Source organism: Erinaceus europaeus, chromosome 6 (genome assembly GCF_950295315.1).
Source record: "Erinaceus europaeus chromosome 6, mEriEur2.1, whole genome shotgun sequence".
NCBI classification, from domain to species: Eukaryota; Metazoa; Chordata; class Mammalia; order Eulipotyphla; family Erinaceidae; genus Erinaceus; species Erinaceus europaeus.
The window spans coordinates 42239086-42261230 of record NC_080167.1 but is presented as its reverse complement, the minus strand read 5'-3'; the positions used below and the strand labels follow the sequence as shown (position 1 = coordinate 42261230).

The following is a 22145-nucleotide window of genomic DNA, read 5'->3' as shown; positions in this document are numbered from 1 at the left end:
TTGGCACTGCATATGAGAGACTAGATGCTCTGGTCTCTCTGACAGCCCCTCAACCTTTTCTCTCTGTCTCTCACAAAATAAAGACTTTAAAATACATAGTAGATTAATAGTTATCCTTCTCAAATCTATCTGTCCACCCCTTGGGTACATGGGTTACTTTTATTCTTTCTGAATTTCCTCCACACACTCTCATCCTCCCAAACCAGCGCCAATTCAAACCATGTAAGTATGAATGAACAGAGGAAGAGGATATTCCCCTCTTTCACTCCTGTTTTACTTACTATTTTAACTGATCTTCACTGTCAAGGTACAATCCCTGCACTGGAGTCACCATTATAAACCTATATGGTAATAAAACTAATTGCTCCTCCCTTTCTTCCTTTTGTTTTCTCTCTTATTTGAGCATTTTCTAAGGTTAAGAAGCAAATCCTCCTCAGAAGGTCTAGAAAGTGTGTTGCCAACTTGCTGGGCCTTCACTAGAATGTGCTCTCTGCGGCAGTGTCTCTCTGTGTGGCTCACTAAGGTTTTCTTTTTGACACTGCAGTTTTCATTGGGAGCGTCCTGTCTACACCATTTTGGGGGACTCTTTCTGCTTTTGTTTGTTTGCTTGCTTTCTTGTTTGAGATAAAGGATGGTAGGCAGAGAAGAAGAGATAGGAAGAGGGAGACAGGAATAGAGGAAACACTATAGCACGCTCATGAAACATCCCTGTGGAGGTGCTCCCAAGTACTGGGTGCCTTGAGCCCCAAAATTTTCACACATGATGAAGTATGAACTCTACTGGGTAAACCATCTTCCAGCCCACATAACTACTGAGGTGTTTTTTTTTTATTGTTTACAAATGTATGATAATTAGATGGCAAATAATTAGTTTGTAAAATATACAACAGCTATTGTATTCTTTCTTCTCTATAACTTCCTACACTCAACAAAAGGAACAACTTCCATGTTTATTTATTTAATCCACTTTGAATTTATTGTTGTATGAACTAGAGATATAATTTCACTTTTTTCCGAAGGTCCACAACTGTTTATCACCATTCATTGAAGACCCCATTAATCTTTCTTTACATATTGCTCACAAAGTGTTTGTGAATATTAGATTTGATTTTTTTAATTTTACTTTATTTATAAAAAGGAAACATTGACTGAACCATATGATAAGAGGGGTACAACTCCTATATTAAGGAATAGGAAAACTATCGGGGGAGGGTATAGGGTACGGAGTTGTGGTGGGAACTACCGAGGTTTTTGATCACCATGGCACCTGGTTCTTTCCTGGTGAGGTTTCAAGAGTGACTTCTTTTCAGCTCTCTGTAGGAAGTCTTTGCTCTCTAACTGATGACTTACTGATATTTACAAGAGTGTGTGTGTGTGTGTGTGTGTGTGTGTGTGTGTGTGTGTGTTTATAAGAGAGAAAGAGAAGGTTCAGAGCACTTGTCATATGCAGTGCTGTGAATCTAAGGCCTTATTCTGCAAACAAACAAACAGCTCTACCAGTTAAACCTGGGTTACAAAGTGGCCATAAACACACTGCAAAGGTTTGCATGGTAAAAATCATCCACTAGGGGGCCAGGTGGTAGCACAACGGGTTAAGCGCACATAGTATGAAGCACAAGGATCCACGTTTAGGATCCCAGTTCAAGCCCTGGGATCCCCACCTGCAGGGTGGTCACTTCACAAGCGGTGAAGCAGATCTGCAGGTGTTTATCTGTCTCTCTCCCTCACTCTCTCCCCCTCCTCTCTCAATTTCTCTCTGTCCTATCCAACAACAGTAACAAAAAAGAGGAAAAAAGATGGTTGCCAGGAGCAATGGATTCATAGTGTAGTCACTGAGCCCCAGCGATAACCCTGGAGGAAAAAAAAAAATCATCCACTAAAAGGGAAATGGTGAGAAATCATTGGACTTCCAACTGAAGGCAGAATTCCATCTTTACTAAACCAAGCTCCATCTGAATATTGTCTCTAAGGTTTAGATGAGGTTTACAAAGTTCTACCACATTTTCATTTAATTCTCACCATAATCCAGTGAAGCAGATATGATCATCTCCACTCCATTTAGCCAAAGACAGCTAGGTTTAGAGAGATTAAAATACTTAACCTCTTGAGAAATGTTATGCATGTACAAACTATTGTATTTACTGTCTAATGTAAAACATTAATTCCCCAGTAAAGAAATTTAAAAAAATACTTAACTTCTGGCCTAAAGATACATATGTGAGTGATAGACTGTAGATTTAACCTTGGGGTTCCCTTTTCTTTGCTTTATCCAATGCTCCCTTCCCATATCCATAAAAAAAGACACTGAAAATGTAAGATAACTTCTAATCCTGAGAATATTTGACAAGAATCATTGGGATTCTTCAAGCTCACTGAAATCATTTTGCCTTCAAGCATCCACACCAAAGCATGAATTGGGTTTTCAACCTAGGCAGATCTGTGCAAATGCTTCCCAGATGTTCTGAGCAGATTGCCAACACCCCAACCGACCATCAGTCAGACAAAGGACTTGTTTAATCAGAAAAATGCCCTATTTTATACAGTCCCTGCAGCAGGAATCAAGAAGAGTGTTGCAAACACTGGCCATTTTCTTTAGTCAAGGTCATCAACTCAGAATGGTGTGTGCCAAGCCATGAATGCCATTTCTGTTATGGTCTACATACCCCAAAATAGAATAGTCCTGGAGGCTGCTGGCACTAGGTAATGAATGTTAGTTAGGGTTATCTAATTGAAGTGTTTTGGGATTTTTTTTCCCCCTTTTAACACAGAGGATAATGGTGTAGACACTAAGTTTTGACCTTTTGTTTTCCTTCAGTGCTTGTACTCTCTCTCATAAGCAGTCAAAGACTTCTTTCCCTCCAGGGTTACTGCTAGTTCTTGGTGTCTCCACTAGGAATCCACTGCTCCTAGAGGCTATTTTTTCCCTTTTGTTGCCCTTGTTGTTTATCACTATTGTTGCTATTTCTGTCGTTGTTGTTGGATAGGACAGAGAGAAATGGAGAGAGGAGGAGAAGATAGAGAGGAGGAGAGAAAAATAGACACCTGCAGACCAGCTTCACCGCTTGTGAAGCGACCCCCCAGCAGGTAGGGAGCCGGGACCTCAAACCAGGATCCTTAGGCTGGTCCTTATGTTTTGTGCCATGTGCACTTAACCCACTGCATTACTGGTTAGCCCCCAAGACTTACTTCTTCAGGAAGCAAACACCTGAAACTGTTTCCTGGGGCCCTTGAAATCTGATGGCACAATATATACATTTGGCTTCTTCTTAATATGTTCCTTTCATATTGAACTAATGTGTGTTCAAGTGAAACAGTATTTGTATAGCCACAGTTCCTAAAAATTCACTTCATTAATATGCATGAGTAACTCTCCTTTTCTGAGAAGTCCATGGAGCCTCTTCTAAGAAAAGTCAAGTTTTGACCTGCCAAGAATAAATAAACAAGAAACCTAGAGGGTTGGGGGTTTGGCTCCCACCTCAGACCTTCAAACACTACTACTCTGACATGGCATGGCCACCAGAGAAGAAGCACATCTCCACAGCTGAATAAAAAAATGCCCTTGTGTAGACGGTGCCCAGAAGGACGCCCCACAGCTGGGCCTGCAGAGTGGTGGCTGTATTCGAGCCTCAATCAGTACCCTTGTCCTGTGAGGAAAAGGCATGGTTACCCATGGTGGCCCTGACCACCATGTCCTAGACAGAAACCCCACCTCCATCAGAGTCCTGGAAGAGGCAGACAGGAAAAGTGGAGTGGAGAAAGGGAGAGGACCATGAAGGTAAAAGCAGTAAGGTAAAAGCACCATGTCAGGAGACCCTGGCAGGAGTAAGGAGGCCAGTGGAAGTACAATATGTTCTCACGAGGTGATTGTGCTGAGTGAAGTAAGGAAGGAAGTAAGACACAACTACTGGATTGTTTCACTCATATGTTGACTATAGGAAACTGAAAATCATAAACCAGCAAACAAGCAAAATGGTGGCTACCAGGAGTCAGGCGGTAGCACAGTAGGTTAAGCACACGTGGTGTTAAGTGCAAGGACCAGCATAAGGATCCCAGTTCAAGCCCCCCCCCCCCGGCTCCCCACCTGCAGGGGAGCCACTTCACAAGCAGTGAAGCAGGTCTGCAGGTGTCGCAGTTGTCGTAGGTGTCAGTCTTTCTCTCCCCTTCTGTGGCTTCCCCTCCTCTCTCCATTTCTCTCTGTCCTATCCAATAACGATGACATCAAAAACTACAACAATAAAACAACAAGGTCAACAAAAGGGAAGAAATAAATAAAATAAATATTTAAAAATAAATGGTGGTTGCCTCCAATGTTAGCTATCAAGCTCAAGCAAAAACTACTAAAGTCATAGGCTCCAAGGAACATACCTAAAATAGACTTCCTAAAATTGCTATTCTCATCTGTACTATTCCTACTTTTTTGGCTTCTGTTAACTAAAAAAGATTTCCTGCTTTTTATCTTATACCGAGTTGCAGATGCTGCTGTGATTCCATCCTGAACTCCATGAGCAGATGAACTCACCAATGTATCCCAGAACTTCACTTCTCCAGAGCCCTAACCAACTAGGGAAAGATAGAAACAGGCTGGGGGTATGGATGGACCTGCCAATGTCCATGTCCAGCAAAGAAGCAATTACAGAAGCCAGAATTCCCACCTTCTGCACCCCAAAAAGAATTTTAGTCCATACTCCCAGAGGGGGAGAAATGTTAGGTGCAGATGACCAGAGAGCTCTGAACTCCAATTCCATCAGGACCCTGAGAGCGAAGAGGGAAAGAAAAAAAAAAGAGAGAGACAATTGGAAATAGTAATAGGTATAGGTGTGGCTTAGAAATGAAGAAAAGGCAGGACCATAGGAGAAAAGGGGGGATGTATATCCTTATCTGTGACCTTTGGAGTACTACTGCAGTTTCCATGGGAGAAAATGAGGAGACAGACCTCTGATGATTATCTTATGGTCTTATAAATCAGTACTAAATCACTAAAAAAAAAAAACTTGAAAATAAATAAATACATGGTGACTGTCATTGGATGGAGGCAGGTACAGAACTTTGGTGGTGGGTGCAGTGTGTAACTATACCCCTGTTGTTGTTGGTTTAATTTTTGTTTTAATGGAGCACCATTCAGTTCTGGCTAACGGTGGTGTGAGGCATTGAACCTAGGACTTAAGAGCTTCAGGCACAAGGATCTTTTTTTTCTTTATTTATTCCATTTTGTTGACCTTGTTGTTTTATTGTTGTAGTTATTATTGTTGTTGTTATTGTTATTATCATTGTTGGATAGGTCAGAGAGAAATGGAGAGAGGAGAGGAAGACAGAGAAGGAGAGAGAAAGATAGACACCTGTAGACCTGCTTCACTGCCTATAAAGTGACTTCCCTGCAGGTGGGAATCCAGGGCTCAAACTGGGATCCTCACGCTGGTCCTTGGGCTTTGTGCCAAGTGTGCTTAACCCGTTACATTACCACCCGACTCCCCACAAGGGTCTTTTTGCACAACCATTATACTGTTTCTCCACTGCCCCCTGTACTTTTTAATGTTTAAACTGTTATTAAATAACACACAGAGACATATTGAAAAACAAACAAAAACAATATGTTTCCATGAAAGCAAAAGAAGAAACAGAGAAAACACATTTGTACAGAAGATTTCCATGATATAAGCCCCTAAAAGCTCTTGATTTAGTTTTAAAAAAAATTGTTCTATAATAATGTACTTAGTGCTGGAAATTAACATCCAATCTGTAAAATTGGAGGCAGAAACTGAGCCTTGTATTCCCATAGTGAATATGCAAGTAAGAGGCAGTTCATATGCCCCCAGCTTCCTATTTTTCTACTCCTAGACCACCTGAGATCAATTGTGGTATGTTTGGGATAGTTGTTCTCTAGTAATAGTTGGCGATGCATTTATAATGAGAAGAATATCTCTAAAGGGAACTATACCTAATGAAAATGCATACTCCGTCTCATACATCTCTGCCTTAATAAATTTCCAACATGCTACCATGCCACTGTTCTATGTTAATATGCCCAGAGACTGTACCAGGTAATATATATATTGCAATATATACATTGCTAAAACCAGCACAACAGGGCACTTTTTGAGCTGACTGTGAGCAAGAATGTGGAAGTGACTTTTAGGTAGGACCATTTATGTAACAGTGATAGCTGTGTATATAGCAGCACATGAGTTCTGAGAATAGGGGCAAGCTTGTGTTAAAGGCAGGGCCCCAGAGCAGGGCTTAACTCTCTCACTCCAGGACCAGAGAAGGTTTTGGTTTTAATGTTACTGCATCCTCTGATCTCTAGGGGATTTAGTCAGGTACACACGTGATTGTTGGTAGAAATAACATAAATGACTGAGATGGATGAAGAGATATTATCATAATGTCCTTAGGAAAAGAATGAGCTTGGGCAGAAGGCAAGGAGTTGCAGGAACTGAAGGAAGGAAAAGTGAGGCAGTTTGGCAAATGAGAAAGAGAAAGCAGAGCAAGTGGATTCCACAGGATGGACCTGTGGGGCAACCTGATATTGAAGTCTATTCAGAAAATTCTAGAGAACTGAATGTATTTTTTAGCAATAGTCAAAAACTGTGTAATGATCAGCATCATCAGGAAGAGAATTGAGGGACTGGCAAGATGGCTCACCTGTTGGGGCATCTGCCTTGCCATGCACAAGCTCCTGGCATACAACACAATATATGATGCCTAATTTTTCACATTTGCCTCTGAGGTCCTAGATAATATATTAGGCTGGATTACAAAATGTCATGTAAAGATTCTGCAAAGGTGAGTCATGTACTTCAAATATATATGCATCTGAAGAAGTCTCCTGGAATGGTGAAATCATGTATGCACAAGGCCCCAGTAACGTAAGGAAGTGTGCATAAGTTACAAACAACTCTTCTACTGGAATGGCAGAGTTAAAAGAAGAAGCTCTAAAGTAATGGAGTCACAAGTGAGCCAAAGAATAGAAAATGATTTATCTATAACTTTCCTAAGTTAATTTTTCTCTTTTTCTCTTTAAAAAAATTTGTTTTGTTTTTGTTTTAAAATACTTATTTATTTTTTAAATTTCTTTATTGGGGAATTAATGTTTTACATTCAATGGTAAACACAATAGTTTGCACATGCATAACATTTCTCAATTTAAAAAATTTTAATTAGCTTTATTTATTGGAGAGAGACAGCCAGAAATAGAGAGAAGGGGGAGGGAGAGAGAGACAGAGAGATACCTGCAGCCCTGCTTCACCATTCACAAAGCTTTCACTCTGCAGGTGGGGCCCAGGGGTTCAAACCGGAGTCCTTGCACATTGTAACATGTGCACTCAACCAGGGGCACCGCCATCTGGCCCCTGAAAATGATTGATCTGAAGTTACTATAATCCAAAGCTAGCAAGAGCAGAAAACTTATTTGTTTACATTAAAAATACAGAAAAATATTAAAATCATTGAAAATCAAAAGTGTCATTTGTTGTACAACTTTACTTGAAAATTGTATTTGAATTAGGTAGCAATAAAGATCTTACAAAGACTAAAGCTTAATGTAAAAGCTATAAACAAAAATTATTGCAAGAAGTGATGACTGGAGACATGTTCACTATGTCACAGAGGTGACAGCATCAATTCTGCAAAACATGATTCTGCCCTTGAAAGCTCCTGTGACCAATGGAAATCACTATATTATAAATTCTTGTTGTATGATCAAAATTCTCCAGAGATTTAGTTTCTCTATGATTGTTTTGAAAACTCATTATTTAAAATTATTATTCATGTTAATTAGAAAAAAACCACCAATACAAAGACATTAAGTCATCCCAAGGGCTTTTTTTTTTTTTTGGTCACCAGGACCCAAAGTAATTCTAATTCTACACATACCACAGAATCTATCAGAATCTATTCACTATTTTTCAAATAAAAGTAAGGGCTATGTGCACCTCAATTTACAGTGCTGAGAACTCATTCAAGAGGATATTTATTAGCTTTAATCTGTTTTTTTGTTTTTTTAATATTTATTCCCTTTTGTTGCCCTTGTTTTATTGTTGTAGTTACTATTGTTGTTGTTACTGATGTTGTCATTGTTGGACGGGGCAGAGAGAAATGGAGAGAGGAGGGAAAGACAGAAAGGGGGAGAGAAAGATAGACACCTGCAGACCTGCTTCACCGCTGTGAAACGACTTCCCCTACAGGTGCTCAAACAGGGATCTTTATGCTGGTCCTAGCACTTCGTGCCACCTGTGCTTAGCCTGCTGCGCTACCACCCAACTCCCAGCTTTGATCTGTTTTTAAAGTAGCCATGGTATACACATCTACAAGTGTTTTAGAAGTCAATTCCTTGACTTTTCAAAATATGTCACCCCACCACCATCCCCACCAAAGCACCATTAGTCCTCCACCAAAACCCACTGACAAAGTCCCACCCTTATGTCCCCTTGGTTAGCTTCAATCCTACTCTCTTTTTTTTTTTTACATATGGGCAACAGGGTAATTTCTTTTTATTAGTGATTTAATATTGGTCTACAAAATTACAAGATAACAGGAACAATTCCACACCGTTTCCACCACCAGAGTTCTCTGTCCCCATTCTCTCCATTGGAAACCTGCAGTGGTTCTCCCAGTCACAAATATCAGTTGACTATTATTTCTCTTTGTCCTTACCACCAGATTCTGGGCTTTTCTCTTCTGATATTAGTTTATCTGAATTCTATGCTTACTTCCGTGCTCATTTCTCTCTATATATTGTAGATTTTGTAATGAATGAAAGAAAACAGGACCTACTAGTCCACTGCTAGCTTGGCCAGAAATCCATTCAGGACTTTTTTGTTATTGAATTCATATACTTTATATATTACAAGGTAAAGTATTTAACTTTAAAATAAATCCTTTATCCAAAGCAAATGGTCAACAAAAGGCAATAATCTAATCATACTCTACTTCATCACTTCATATAAATGCAAACATTTTGCAAAAAGATATCTTCACATTTGAAAATTTTTAAGTCAGCAACAATAGTTAACTACACCACCCCTTAGCTATATAATATAGCAAGAATTGCATAAATTGATTTTGCCAGTAATTTGTCACCTCTTTTTCTAAGTATTTGTTTGCTTATAAATCCTCCTCTGATCAGTGACTGCCATCCCCTTCACCCCCACCCCCAGCCCCCACACTCAATCATTCCCATCCTATCTTCTCTTGACATCTATTTGCTGGTTCTAAATAAGGGACTGGTTGGTTTCATTGCACCAAGAAAAATTTGTTCCCTAAACACTGTCATCAGGAACCCTAACCTTATTTCTTCCTGCCAATTCCTTCTTTTGTTTTGTTTTTGTAGTTGGTTAATTGGTATGTAAAAATCTCTGAACAGAACTTTTCACATTTAAAGTATCTGTGATTAGGAAGGTACATTTGGAGTTCATCTCCTCTTCAAGCATGGAATGTTCTCACCAGCACTGAGGGAAGCTTGACTTCTCTCAGTAATGAGGACTGTACTCTCTTCTGGGGCCACTGAATTGTGAGCAACTTCTTTACTCTGATTAGGAGATATCTTCCTTCCATCATTATTGTTTGTTTTTACTGACATATAATTGACATACATGCAATGTTATTTCCTTTTCAAGTATAGAACAGAATGATTTAACATTTGTATACCTTGTGAACCGACCATCAAAAGAAGTCCATTTACCATGTTTTCTTAGCATCATTAGGTTTTACTCACTTTATTTATTTATTATTTTATTTATCTACTTATTTATTTACTTGCCTCCAGGGTTATCACTGGGGCTTGGTGCCTGCACCACAAATCCACTGCTCCTGGAGGGCATTTTTTCCCCATTTTTTGTTGCCCTTGTTGTTACAGCCCTTGTTTTTGTCGTTATTGCTATTGTTGCCATTGATGTTGCTGGATAGGACAGAGAGAAATCAAGAGAGGAGAGGAGCCCGAGTGGGGGAGAGAAAAATAGACACCTGTAGACCTGCTTTGCCACTTGTGAAGCGATCCCCCTGCAGATGAGGAGCCAGGGGCTTGAACCCGGATCTTTACTCTGGTCCTTGTGCTTTATGCCATGTGCACTTACCCCACTGCACTACTTCCAGACCCCTATTCACTTTTTTTCTCACACACTTGGGTGTTCTTCACAACCAACCAATGGTATGGGTATAGCAAAGTATTCTTTTTTTTCAGAATAAATTTACCAAGACAAGGGTTCTTAGTTCTTCAGTGCTCCTGTCTCCTTTCCCTGGATATGCCACAATAACCTACTGAGGTTCTGGGATATTCTATGTTTGTAGCACATGCTCATATTTTGTTCCATCTTTCTATTTCCTCCTTAATGGTATGGACATGCCAACTTATGAACTTGTTCAGTGGCATCAAATAAATACATAGCCACACAGAGCTAACATGATGACCCACATGGTGGAATGGTCAGCACATACATACTTCTGTTACTTCCTACACATTCAAGTTGGTTCAGTTTTTCATAGCACAAGAAACATCGCATCAGAGTATATTCAGAAATGCAAAGTCAATCTTCTACCCAGCTCCATGTTCTGTCTTTGTTGTGTCTTCTTCTAGAATATTAGCCCTTTACTCCCTCTCTGATTTTCTCATTTCCTAGTCAGAATCCCCCAAAGATATTTTTCTTTAGATGATACCACTCACAATGAAAGTCACTCTTCTAATCTAAGTCTAAATCTAATCTAAGTCACTCTTCCTTCATGCTGACTTAGAAGCCAAGTCCACACTGAATTGCATGTGTATATTTTATAACTTACCACCAAACTGAATCTTCAAGGCAACTGAGGCAAACCTGAACCTTGAACACAAGGGGTCTCCTAACTCCATATCATGAGCTCTTTTTATGCTATACAATGCTTACTCAGGAGCTTGGGATTCTTAAGTAGAAAAAATGTTTTTTAAGATTCAGTTCCAAGTACCAAATAAAGAATGAGTCAGAGAAAAAAAGGCAGAGGAATCTAGTTTCTATTTCTGGCTCTACTATAACTTACTCATGGTTTCACTATCCTGGTCCTCAGTTTCTCATTCATAAAAAATAAAAGCGAATTAGATGATCCCCAAAGGGCTCTGTTCAGCTGTTCTTTGTCTCCTGCCCTGTCTCAGCTACTTTGCTAAAATTAGGCAGAAAACATTGCTTAAATACCATTCATTTTTACTTCTTGTAGTTTTTTAAGTTTCTAAGATTAGTTGATAGCATTTGATAACTACCCAGAGAGTCTGTCAAGAATGGGGGTGGGGGAGGTCATCAATTTAATCATTAGTCATTAAGCAGCTCAACTTCTCCAGCAAGTAAAGTCTACAGATGCCAACCAAAGCCCTCATCCCATGGAAAACCATCTCTAGACCTTAGAGCAGTGACTCTCAGTTCAGATGACAACTGGCTATATCTAGAGACGTTTTTGGGTCATCACAATGCTATAGGAATAAGTAAACAGAGCCCTGGAATGACTGTAAACATACTAAAATGCACACAACAGTCTGCCTCAGCAAAGAACAACATGGCCCAAGATGGTTGAGAAGCCTTGTCTTAAAGAATCAAAGACTTGCCACTTCCTAATGTTTTTTGTTTGTTTGTTTGTTTGTTTTTGGTAAAATGGTCCACATAGGAGCTTAACCACATGAGTACCTCTGAAAGAGCAATCAGGATGAACACTTCTCTTACCTTGCAAAGAAGGATGCAGCCACTGAGGTGCCTGTTGTAGTCTCACTGGCCACACCACAGCTCTGTGCAGCAGAGGCTGGGACGCTGCAGGCTGAAGGCTTGTCAGCATTGTAACGATTCAATGCTGCTTCAGTCAGGCCCTCCCGACCAGTCTCTGTCATCAGTTGGGAGATCTGACAAGAAAGATGGATAAGGAGTTCATTACCTGGGGGTTCACTGCATTTTCTGACCACCACAGACGGTGTTTCTCTTGTGGAGTGAGAGATGAAGGAGTAGTCAGAGAGGAATTGTGTCCCCACATGCATTCAGTCACGTATTATAAATACATAATACAGGTGGGTGCTTAGGGCTTCTGTAAGGCTATTTTCTAGCATTTTAGCTAAGGAGCCCCATCCCTTTTATTAAAAATAATGGAATAAAATTACCCCCCCAACACTCTAAGTTTCAATTATGTCTGTGTGCCCCTCCATTTGAAAGGAAAGCATGATCCATTATCTACACAGTTTTTGCAGCTCAAGCCCAGACCAGTAATATCTATGAGGACTCTTTTCTTACCAGAAATGTCCCCAGATGCTCTAGACTAAAAAAAAAAAAAGGGGGGGGTGTGGTAGGATAAAAGTTTCATTTTCAGTAAGGAAGCAGTGAATCTGCAAATGAAGGCCATAAGGAATTAAAGAAAACATTACTTGTTATGTGCTGTAGGAAGTCAGTGAACAGGGGATTTAGACAAATTCAGGAAAATACATACAGTCACCCTGAGTTGCCAGTGCATTGTGAAGGGTTTTTAGTTCATTTCAACAGACTCAATTTTCCTGCTGGTTCATTAGGATAAATGGTATCCATTTTATTAACAACTATTGCCTCTATAACAAAAGTCCTGATGGATGGGGTTGGGCTCAATATGTCTAAACACACATAATGTTCTATGAAGAATTGTACTTCTGGACAAAAAGAAGAAAAAAAAGATAATCTCTCTGTAGAAATATATTTTGGGGGAGTATTAATCTCATGACAAATGTAGCAACTGTGCAGACAAAAACTAAATATGTTATTTGTAAAACCTACTATTTCAAAACTTCAGTCTACTTTAAGGAGGAAAAACATCTAGTTTTTTTGTTTGTTTGTTTTTAAGGAAACTTAAGTTAAAATCTGCTGCTCTAAGAAACCTCTTAAGTGCTGAGTGGAAAATGTCTCTAATTGCCTAGGAAATACAAGTGCAATAAAGTAAAGATCAGGAACAGTTTCCACTTTGTAACTGAGCAGGCCAGTGAAAGAATCTCGTTTGTTAACCTTTGAACATAAAAACATTTGTACTTTTCATTATTAGCAGAATAGCCATTACTCTGAGTCCCATTGACTTGAAACTTTGCTCTGCTTAAATTCCTGCTTTTACTTGGAAAGCCCTGGCATTATTCTGCTGAAATCCTGCCAACACACACTTTCTTTTTTTCATTCATTCAGTGCATGGTGAGGAAACCCGACCCACATGAAAGGAGTTGGAGAGGAGGCAGAAAAACAGCCCATGGCCTGGAGGACTTGCTGTGCACTCAATAAGGGCTGCTGTTCATGCAGAGACTCTGATGCCACTGGGTATGAGGACTACTGGCAGGGACAACTGAAAGGGAGGGTTGAGTAGATGACCACATTCACTGTTGTCATCATGAAATGACACATAGGGAGGACTGAGGGTACATTATGCCATCCTGGACAGTGTCTCAGAACAAAACTCCATAGCCATGTTTTCCTTTTTTTTTTCCCTTTATGAATGAAACAGAAAAACTAAGAGAAAAGGGGAGATAGAAAGGAAGAGAGGGAAAGAGAGAAAATGAGAGGGAGGCCTACAGCACTGCTCCCCATCACCACAGGTGGGGACCAGGGGTTTGAACCCAGGTCCTTGTATATTGTAATGCATGCACTCTACCCCCTGGCCCCTAATCTGTAATTTTTCATAGATACATTGGGATGGAGCCTTCACAGTTTTGCATTTTGATCCACAGCACTGGAGCTTTCTCCAGTGTCACAGCATCTCCCAATTGGTATTAGGTCCTTATCCAGAAAAATATCTCTCCAGCCCCAGACTTGACTTGAAACATCCAGTAGTAATTCAGGCAGATAAATTAACTGTTGCTACCATTTTACAAATAAGAAAACAGAGCCTCAGAAGTTAGGTAATCTGTCCAAGGTCATTCTGCTTCTAAGCAGAAAAGTTCAGATGCAAATGTAAGCCTTTTACTATGTTTATCATTATCATCATCATCATAATCTTATTCCAGTTACTGAGTTACTGAAATACTAGATAAACTCTGGGGATTATAGAAAGCAAACTTGGCTTAGTCTCTGAGCTTCAGAGATTTCAAAGAAAGTTAGATAGAAAAGTCTGCAGTCAGCCAAAGACATGTGTTCTCCCTCTATAATAAAAATGTGTATGCCTAAATAGAGTACTGTCTATGGGGAACTCCCAGTTCGTGTCTTTAGGCCTTGGGGACTGGGATGGAGGAGGCATGTCTGCATTCACTTGTTCAGTTTACATGGCTTCCTCTCACAGGCCTGAAGACCAGAGGAGAAGGTGCTGGACCTTGACCACTTCAACCTGCTGCTGACAGAAAGTGACCCTGGGCCCACAGGCCGGGCCTGGTCCTCCAACATGAATGGGAGGGAGCACCTCCACACAGGCCTGGGGCTTCACTGAACTCCCCATACTCCTCAGCCTCCCTTCCTCAGAGCTGGTTTCCAGGAGTGACTAAGGAGCTGTGGCATTTCCCTGTCCTGGCTTTTGCATTAAACCTTCTCTAGCTATCCACTTTCTCTAGCTGTCACCAATCCTTGGTGACAAAACCAAACAAAATGAAAAACCCAGTTCAGAATTTTACCTCAGGCTAGTGGCCTTCACAGTGGTGAGCAGGTGCCTTCCCCCACACTTGAAAGGTAGTACCAAAGAAGGGTCTAATTTTCACTGCTGGTTGTAACACAGGCTCTGTTCTGTCAGGAAATATCTCCTAAGGACAAGGAGGAATCCTTCTCAGCCTCCTCAGTGCCCCAGCCTCTAGTTCCCAGGCCAGGTGGGCTATAGTGGGTCCCCACAGAGCCCTCAATACAGTGCTATAGACTGTCACCTGCAGAAACTGGACTCTAAAATAATGTGACCACTTTTTCCAGAAGCAAAGCAAAGTCAGAAAGATTGAGCTGTTTACCTCAGGGAACGAAGCTACTCAATAGAGAAGCCAAGACTAGAACACTGATTACTAGACCCTGACATGATTTTCATTTTATCCTCTGCCTTGAATTCTCCCCTTGAGACAGGGGTACTTCCTATTTTGTCTACCCTTAGGGACTCTCCCTGAAATCTTTTATAAGAGAAAACTCACAAGACACTAGGAGTCCCTAGAAAACACTGCATTGTATTTCTGAATCAAGAGTCAGTCTCCCTCTCTCTCTCTCTCTCTCTCTCTCTCTTTCTTTTCTTTTTTTTTCAGATAGAGACAGAACAGCAGAGAAAAAGAGACCACAGCACTGAAATGGTCCTTTAATATGGTGAGGACTGGGCTCAAACCTAGGCCATACACATAACAAAGCAGCACCTTATCAAGTGTGCCAGCTCCAGGACTGCCATTTTAATTTTTTAATTTATTTATTTATTTTTTTAAATTTATTTATTTATTCCCTTTTGTTGCCCTTGTTGTTTTATTGTTGTAGTTATTATTGTTGTTGTCGTCGTTGTTGGATAGGACAGAGAGAAATGGAGAGAGGAGGGGAAGACAGAGAGGAGGAGAGAAAGATAGACACCTGCAGACCTGCGTCACCGCCTGTGAAGCGACTCCCCTGCAGGTGGGGAGCCGGGGTTCGAACCGGGATCTTTATGCCGGTCCTTGTGCTTTGCGCCACCTGGCTTAACCCGCTGCGCTACAGCCCGACTCCCAGGACTGTCATTTTTAAAGGACTATGAGTTACCTCTGCTTCTCAGACTCTCTCAAGTTACTTTTGTTTTCTAATGATGCTATGACAGGTACTCAATTTCATCTGAGAAAACTTAGCTTTAGAAATTTCAATCAATCCCTTTTGGTTCTGTTATCACCAGGGCTTCACCACTCCAGGATGAATTGTTCAAGTAGTGAGAGGGAGAGACAAAGAGGCAGAAAGAGGGAGAAAGTAAAAAATAAAGAAAACACATCACCAAAATTTCGTCCATTATGGAGAGGACCTGGCTCAAACCTGAGCTGTACACATGGCAAAGCAGGGCATTATCCAAATGAGTCTTTAACCACTCCACTTAATACATACGAAAAACCTGAAGTTCTGGGAGGAAGGATTCATGCTCTTGATTTCATGTATATGTGTTGCTTCCATGGTCTAAGAGAAGCCACTGCAAACTTACTGGGCAGTCTTAATCACAAACTTGGGAAGGATTTTCACCATAGGGTTCTGTTTGACTTGGCTCTGATTGAAACCTGCTTTTAGAGCTCTGTCTATGTAACACCAGAACCATTTTACAGTATCTCCTACTTTCAAAAGCCTATAGCCCATCCTGCAGTGGGTGGTATTAAATTAAACCAGGCCACAGGGAGAGCTTTTGCATACATGTGTGCCTACATATGTGGGGTCCTCGCTGTGTGTGAGAATCCCAGAAATCAGTCATGTGTACAGGGATGCTGCTTCCACAGGCCTCACAGACAAAGACCCTCTCTGGATGTCTATACTTTAACCCCAAGCAAGGCTCCTGCTTCTTGGTCATACTCAAACGTTTGCACTGGAGAGCTCTGTCCTTGTCTCCAAAGACATGGCAAATCTCAAATCCGGTTATGATTGGACCACAAATTAAGACAAAAGATGTTTGGCAATTGTAATCAAAGTTTGTTTACATGAGGCAAACTGCAATCTGTAAGTCATTGACCTTTAACTTCCTCACTGACGGGAACTAGGCTGAGAGCTTCCAGAGCATGTCAGCATGGGGGTTCATCTTAAATGGCATTATTAACCCAGAAAGTCATCTCCCTCTGTCTCTGCCAAGGCAGCAGGCGACACGAACAGTATCCATTTCCTGTGTGGAACAAATGCATCCTACTCCATCTTCACTTCCTTTAGTGACATTATGACTCCTCCTCCCCTCCCCCCACCATCACCACCCCCCCCAGCCACCACACACACACACACACACACACACACACACCAAGAGTCAAGAGAGTATTACTTAGTAGCATTTTCTCTTTGGCAATTAATATCTTACTAGTTGGGGATATCTCTTCTATTATTACTAATTGCTTACATGACTACTAAATGCTTTTATGACTTTGCAAACAGTAGGAGCTCAATAATTTTAATCCATCTTAGGACAAACAACTCACAGTTATCTCAGAAAAGATCAGAAGTGGCTAATGTTTAACCCATGGCATTGCCGAAAGATGCTGTTGTGATGCGGGTTGTTGCACTCTTTAAAGAGTTGGGGCATCACAATACACTTGCATAAGAACTGTGCAAATCTGTAAAGCAGAAGATCAAACAATGCATTCCCGAACCACAGATAGCCAAGTGCAGCAGATTCTGCAAGTGCTTCACTTCTGTCACTAGATAACTAAAAGTAAACACAGTAATCCAGCAGTCACAGTGCAGTGATAGCAGATGTACAGATGTTATTTTTAGAGGGTGAGACAGAGAGAGGCTGAGAGGGAGAAAGAGACAGAGACACCACTATCATTACTACATCACTTATAAACCCTCCCTTCCCACCCCAGTAGCTGGGGATCAGTTCTTGAACCTGGGTCCTTGAGCATGGTAATCCAGAATACTAACTTTAAGACCAAACCCAGTTTTTTGGTTGTACTTAAGAGTTCTGAACTTCTGGCAATATGCCTGCACATACTCAGTGCCAGAAATCTTTCCAGAAGCTGCTAGAATTGTTTTAATAAAACAATTTGGGGCTTAGGAATCTTTTTGATGTACAGGCCTTTCTCCTGTAATAGCAGGTGAAATATTCTGTGCCAGGCATAGCAGATGGGAAGTCTTAAGTTATGTGTATTTTACTACATTTTTTTAAAAGGAACATAGGGATAACAGTAACAAAACATGACACCAAAGAGTCATTTCCCTATCCCTGTCCCAGATGGCCACAGGCCTGCTTGTCACGTAGAGAATATGGTCACCAAGACTGTCACGTGTTAGGTCCAAGTCAAGGAATGAGCCAAACAACCAGGGTTTCAGTTCTATAGGACTCTGACAATGTTTGGCAGGGTAGTCTTGGTGACAAAAACCCACCAACCAAACCCTGGGGCTCACTGCAGGTGAGGCCAGCCTGAGACTTCAGCTGACAGAAGAATAGGTCGAGGGAGGAGAGAGGCACTGAGGTGGAAGAAAGTTCTATCCAGGGGGCTGGGCAGTAACATACCTGGTTAAGTGAACATAGTACTATGTGCAGGGATACCCTTAAGGACCCCACTACCACTTGCAGTGGGGATGCTTCATGAGAGGTAAGGCAGTCTGAAGGTGTCTATCTTTCTATCTTTAACTCCCCCCCCCCTCAATTTTTCTCTGTCCTTTCAAATAAAAAAAAAAGAAAGAAAGAAAAAGGACAAAAAAAAAAAATGGAAAAAATGGCCGCCAGCAGCAGTGGATTTGTAGTGCGAGCACTGAGCCCCAGAGCCCAGGATCTGCATAGAACCCCATAAACATCAGCAGCTTGGAAACTAGCAGGAGGTCCAGGGGGGTAGGAGTGGAAGGGTCAGGGAATGGGATTTTAGATGTGCTGAGATAGAATATAGTCTAATTCCTTGGCTACTACTCTGTTGTATGCAGTAGTTATTAGAATACTTTCATGGAGGGGGATACACCTGGAATACTATCCAAACAACAGACCAATCCACACCAAACAGTTGGCTTTCCTCCAGCAGGAAGAACCGAGTAGTGATGTTGTGGCATAAGTAAGGAATGAGGAATATGCATATAGACTCAGACGCCTTGGACATTTTACCATTAAATTAGCATTTCCAGATTTTCCTCCTTTTCTGCTTTTCCTTCAGAATCTAAACATGGGTCCCACAATGGAAGTGTTCCACAGTGGAGGTCTCAGAGAAAACACAAAGTACCAGCATTTCTGATACTTACACTAGATACACACACACACACTCACAACTGTTTTTGGTAGGGCACTAATAAAGTCACTTTAGGCTCTCTAACTTACTCCCCAAGGGGGGAAAACATTTGTAAACCAAGAAAACAAAAAACATCCTACATGTTTCTTAGTGAAGATACTGTTTCCTCCCAAAAAATGTAAGAGTGAGAATGATGACTTTGGCCAACTAAGTTTAAAGTTTATCCTCTAGGTACATATAGAAATTAGTGGTTAGGGAACAAAGGAACTCTCCTGCACTGCTGGTGGGAATGTCAATTGGTCCAACCCCTGTGGAGAACAGTCTGGAGAACTCTCAGAAGGCTAGAAGTGGACGTGCCCTATGACTCTGCCAATTCCTCCCTGGGGATATATCCCAATGAATCAAACACACCTATTCAAAAGCATTTGTGTACACCTATGTTCATAGCAGCACAGTTAGTAATAGACAAAACCTAGAAGTAACCTAGGTGTCCAACAACAGATGAGTGAGTGGCTGAGTAAGTTGTGGTATATACACACAATGGAATACTACTCAGCTATTAAAAATGGTGAATTCATCTTCTTCACCTCATTTTGGATGAAGCTTGAAGAAATCATGTTAAGTGAGTTAAGTGAGAAACAAAAAGATGAATATTGGATGCTCTCATTCATAGACAGAAATTGAAACACAAAGCAGAACTTGGTCCAGGGTTGTCGTATTGCCCCAAAGTAAAAGACTCTGGGGTGGAGGTGGGGAAGGAGGGTTCAGGTCCTGGAACATGATGGCAGAGGAGGGCATAGTGGGGGCTGAATTGACTGTTATGTGAAAAACTGGGAAATGTTACACACGTACAAACTATTGTATTCTACTGTCAACTGTAAACCATTAATCCCCCAATAAAGAATTTTTTTTAAAAAAATCAGTTTTCCTTAAAAAATATTAACCTTGGAGTCAGGTGGTAGCGCAGCAAGTTAAGCACACAAGGCGCGAAGCACAAGGACCGGCTTAAGGGTCCCGGTTCGAGCCCCGGCTCCCTACCTGCAGGGGAGTCGTTTCACAAGTGGTAAAGCAAGTCTGCAGGTGTCTATCTTTCTCTCCCCCTCTCTGTCTTCCCCTCCTTTCTCCATCTCTCTCTGTCCTATCTAACAATGACGACATCAATAACAACAGCAATAATAACCACAACAATGAAAAACAACAAGGGTTGCAGTCTGGGAGGTGGTGCAGTGGATAAAGCGCTTGACTTTCAAGCGTGAGGACCTGAGTTCAAGCCCCGGCAGCACATTTACCAGAGTGATGTTTGGTTCTCTCTCTCTCCTCCTATCTTTCTAATCAATCAAGAAATAAAATATTTTTAAAAAAAGAAAGAAAAGCAACAAGGGCAACAAAGGGAAAATAAATAAATGTAAAAAATAAATAAAGTTTTAAAAAATATACTACCCTATTACATAACATTTTGAATTCAATATATGATGGTTTATCCCACTAAATAGGATCCAATTTATGTGCAGAGGAAATTTCCCTTTTTACTTAAACTCCTTTGTATAAGTCACCTTTTCCTTTAAAAAGTACTTTGTAGGGGTCAGATGGTGGTGCACCTAAGCACACGTTACCATGTGAAAGGACCCCAGTTCAAGACCCCAGTCCCCACATGCAAGGGTGAAGCAGGGCTGCAGGTGTCTCTCTGTCTCTCTTCCTAATCTCACCCTTCCTCTCAATTGCTGGCTGTATCTATTTAATAAATAAATAAAGTTAATTTTTAAAAAGTACTTTTTAACTGGGAGCCAGGTGGTGGCACACCTGGTTGAGTGCACATGTTGCAATGCACAACGACCTAGGTTCAAGCCCCCGGTCCCCACCTGCAGGAGGAAAGCTTTGTGAGTAGTGAAGCAGGGCTGCAAGTGTCTCTCTATTCTTGGCTGTCTCTATCTAATAAATAAATAAAGATAATTTTTAAAAAGAAGGCTCTATCTAAGCTTGAATCTTGGGTTAAGCATCGTTCAATTTCTTTACAATCATTCAAGTCAAATGCCATCCTTCTTTATTGTCCTCACACCTCCCAAGTGACAGTTGAACAGTCAGCCAGCATTCTTTCCATAAGGTCAAGTGTCCCAAAGCTGAGTTGGTTTAGATTCTTTCTTTGGTTCACTGTTTACTTATGGGTGTTCAAACACGACCGTGAATTTTCCTGTGGCTCCTGGCATACTCTCCCTGGAGCACAGACAATTGTCTGCTGCCCCAGGCCTGCCCCAGTCTTCGACACTCACATGGGCACAAATCACCTCTGAGACTCCACAGCTGGCCTTGAATCAGACAGATAATCTCCCTGTGCTGGCCGGCCCCCAGCCAGCACCAAGGACCCACGACGGGATTCTTATGTCCCACGGCTGGATGTTTGATTACCCTTATTATCTTAGCTTGCTTTGGCTATAAATTTTGTTAGTGGCCATAAAATTATCCATCCACAGCATTTGACTCGGTGACCTCTTTGCAAGAGAGAATTCCACTCACTGGCTCTGCACAGGGTCTAAGAGAGTTGACATTTCGTCACCCTTGATTTACTGCCTCACCTTCAGTCAGGGTTCTGCCCTGTGTGATGAGACTCAGCAAATAGGACAGGCTGCTCATGTGTCATGATACCCACTATCAGAGTTTCAATCTAGCCCCTCAGCACCTTGATGACTGCTGCTTTTATTCTTTGCATTGCTAGAAGGCAAAAGGGTAGGAATGGCCCAGTATCGAGATGCAGGATGAAACAAAGAGACAATGGCATTTCTCTTTTGGTCTTTGCTTTTTATGGCCACACACATGAGCAGTACCACCCAGACCAACTTTTACATTCTTTCATGTTAAAGTGGGCAAAGCTACAGTAGAGATACCACAGCACTGTTCCACCACTTAGGGAGTTACCTCAGGTGCTATCCACAGTGCTCTCGTGTAATACAGAGCTTGAACCAAGACAAGGGAATGAAAAGGTGTGCGCTCTACTGATTGAGCCACCATCCAGTCCCCCAATGATGGACTCTTACCTTACATTTCTTAGTTCCAATGTGCCAGCTCAAGGCAGAGTTCAAATATTTGTTTTTTTTTTTTTATTTATAGGGTAAAGACAGAGAGAAATCAAGAGGAGAAGGAGATTTAGACAAGAGAGACACATGCAGCACTGCATCACCATTTTCAAAGCTTTCCCCCTGCAAGTGGGGACTGAGGCTTGAAGCTAGGTCCTTGCAAATTGTAACACATGCGCTCAACCAGGAACACCACTGCCTGGCCACGAGCTCAAATATTCGTGTGTGTGTGTGTGTGTGTGTGTGTGTGTGTGTGTGTGTGTGTGTGTGTGTGTTGTAATATTAAATGAGCCTAGACTCTTGTACATGCTTTGTAGGCTCAAGTC

At 41.3% G+C, this 22145-nt stretch overlaps 1 protein-coding gene across 1 annotated transcript in view; it reads right to left on the bottom strand.

The window, feature by feature from the left end:
- Positions 1–22145, bottom strand: part of KIF26B (kinesin family member 26B) — a 566510-nt gene that overhangs the window by 262825 nt on the left and 281540 nt on the right. The window contains exon 4 of the mRNA XM_007534607.3: positions 11673–11845. Coding sequence (XP_007534669.1) covers positions 11673–11845 — 173 coding nt within the window. The remainder of the gene's footprint in view (positions 1–11672; positions 11846–22145) is intronic.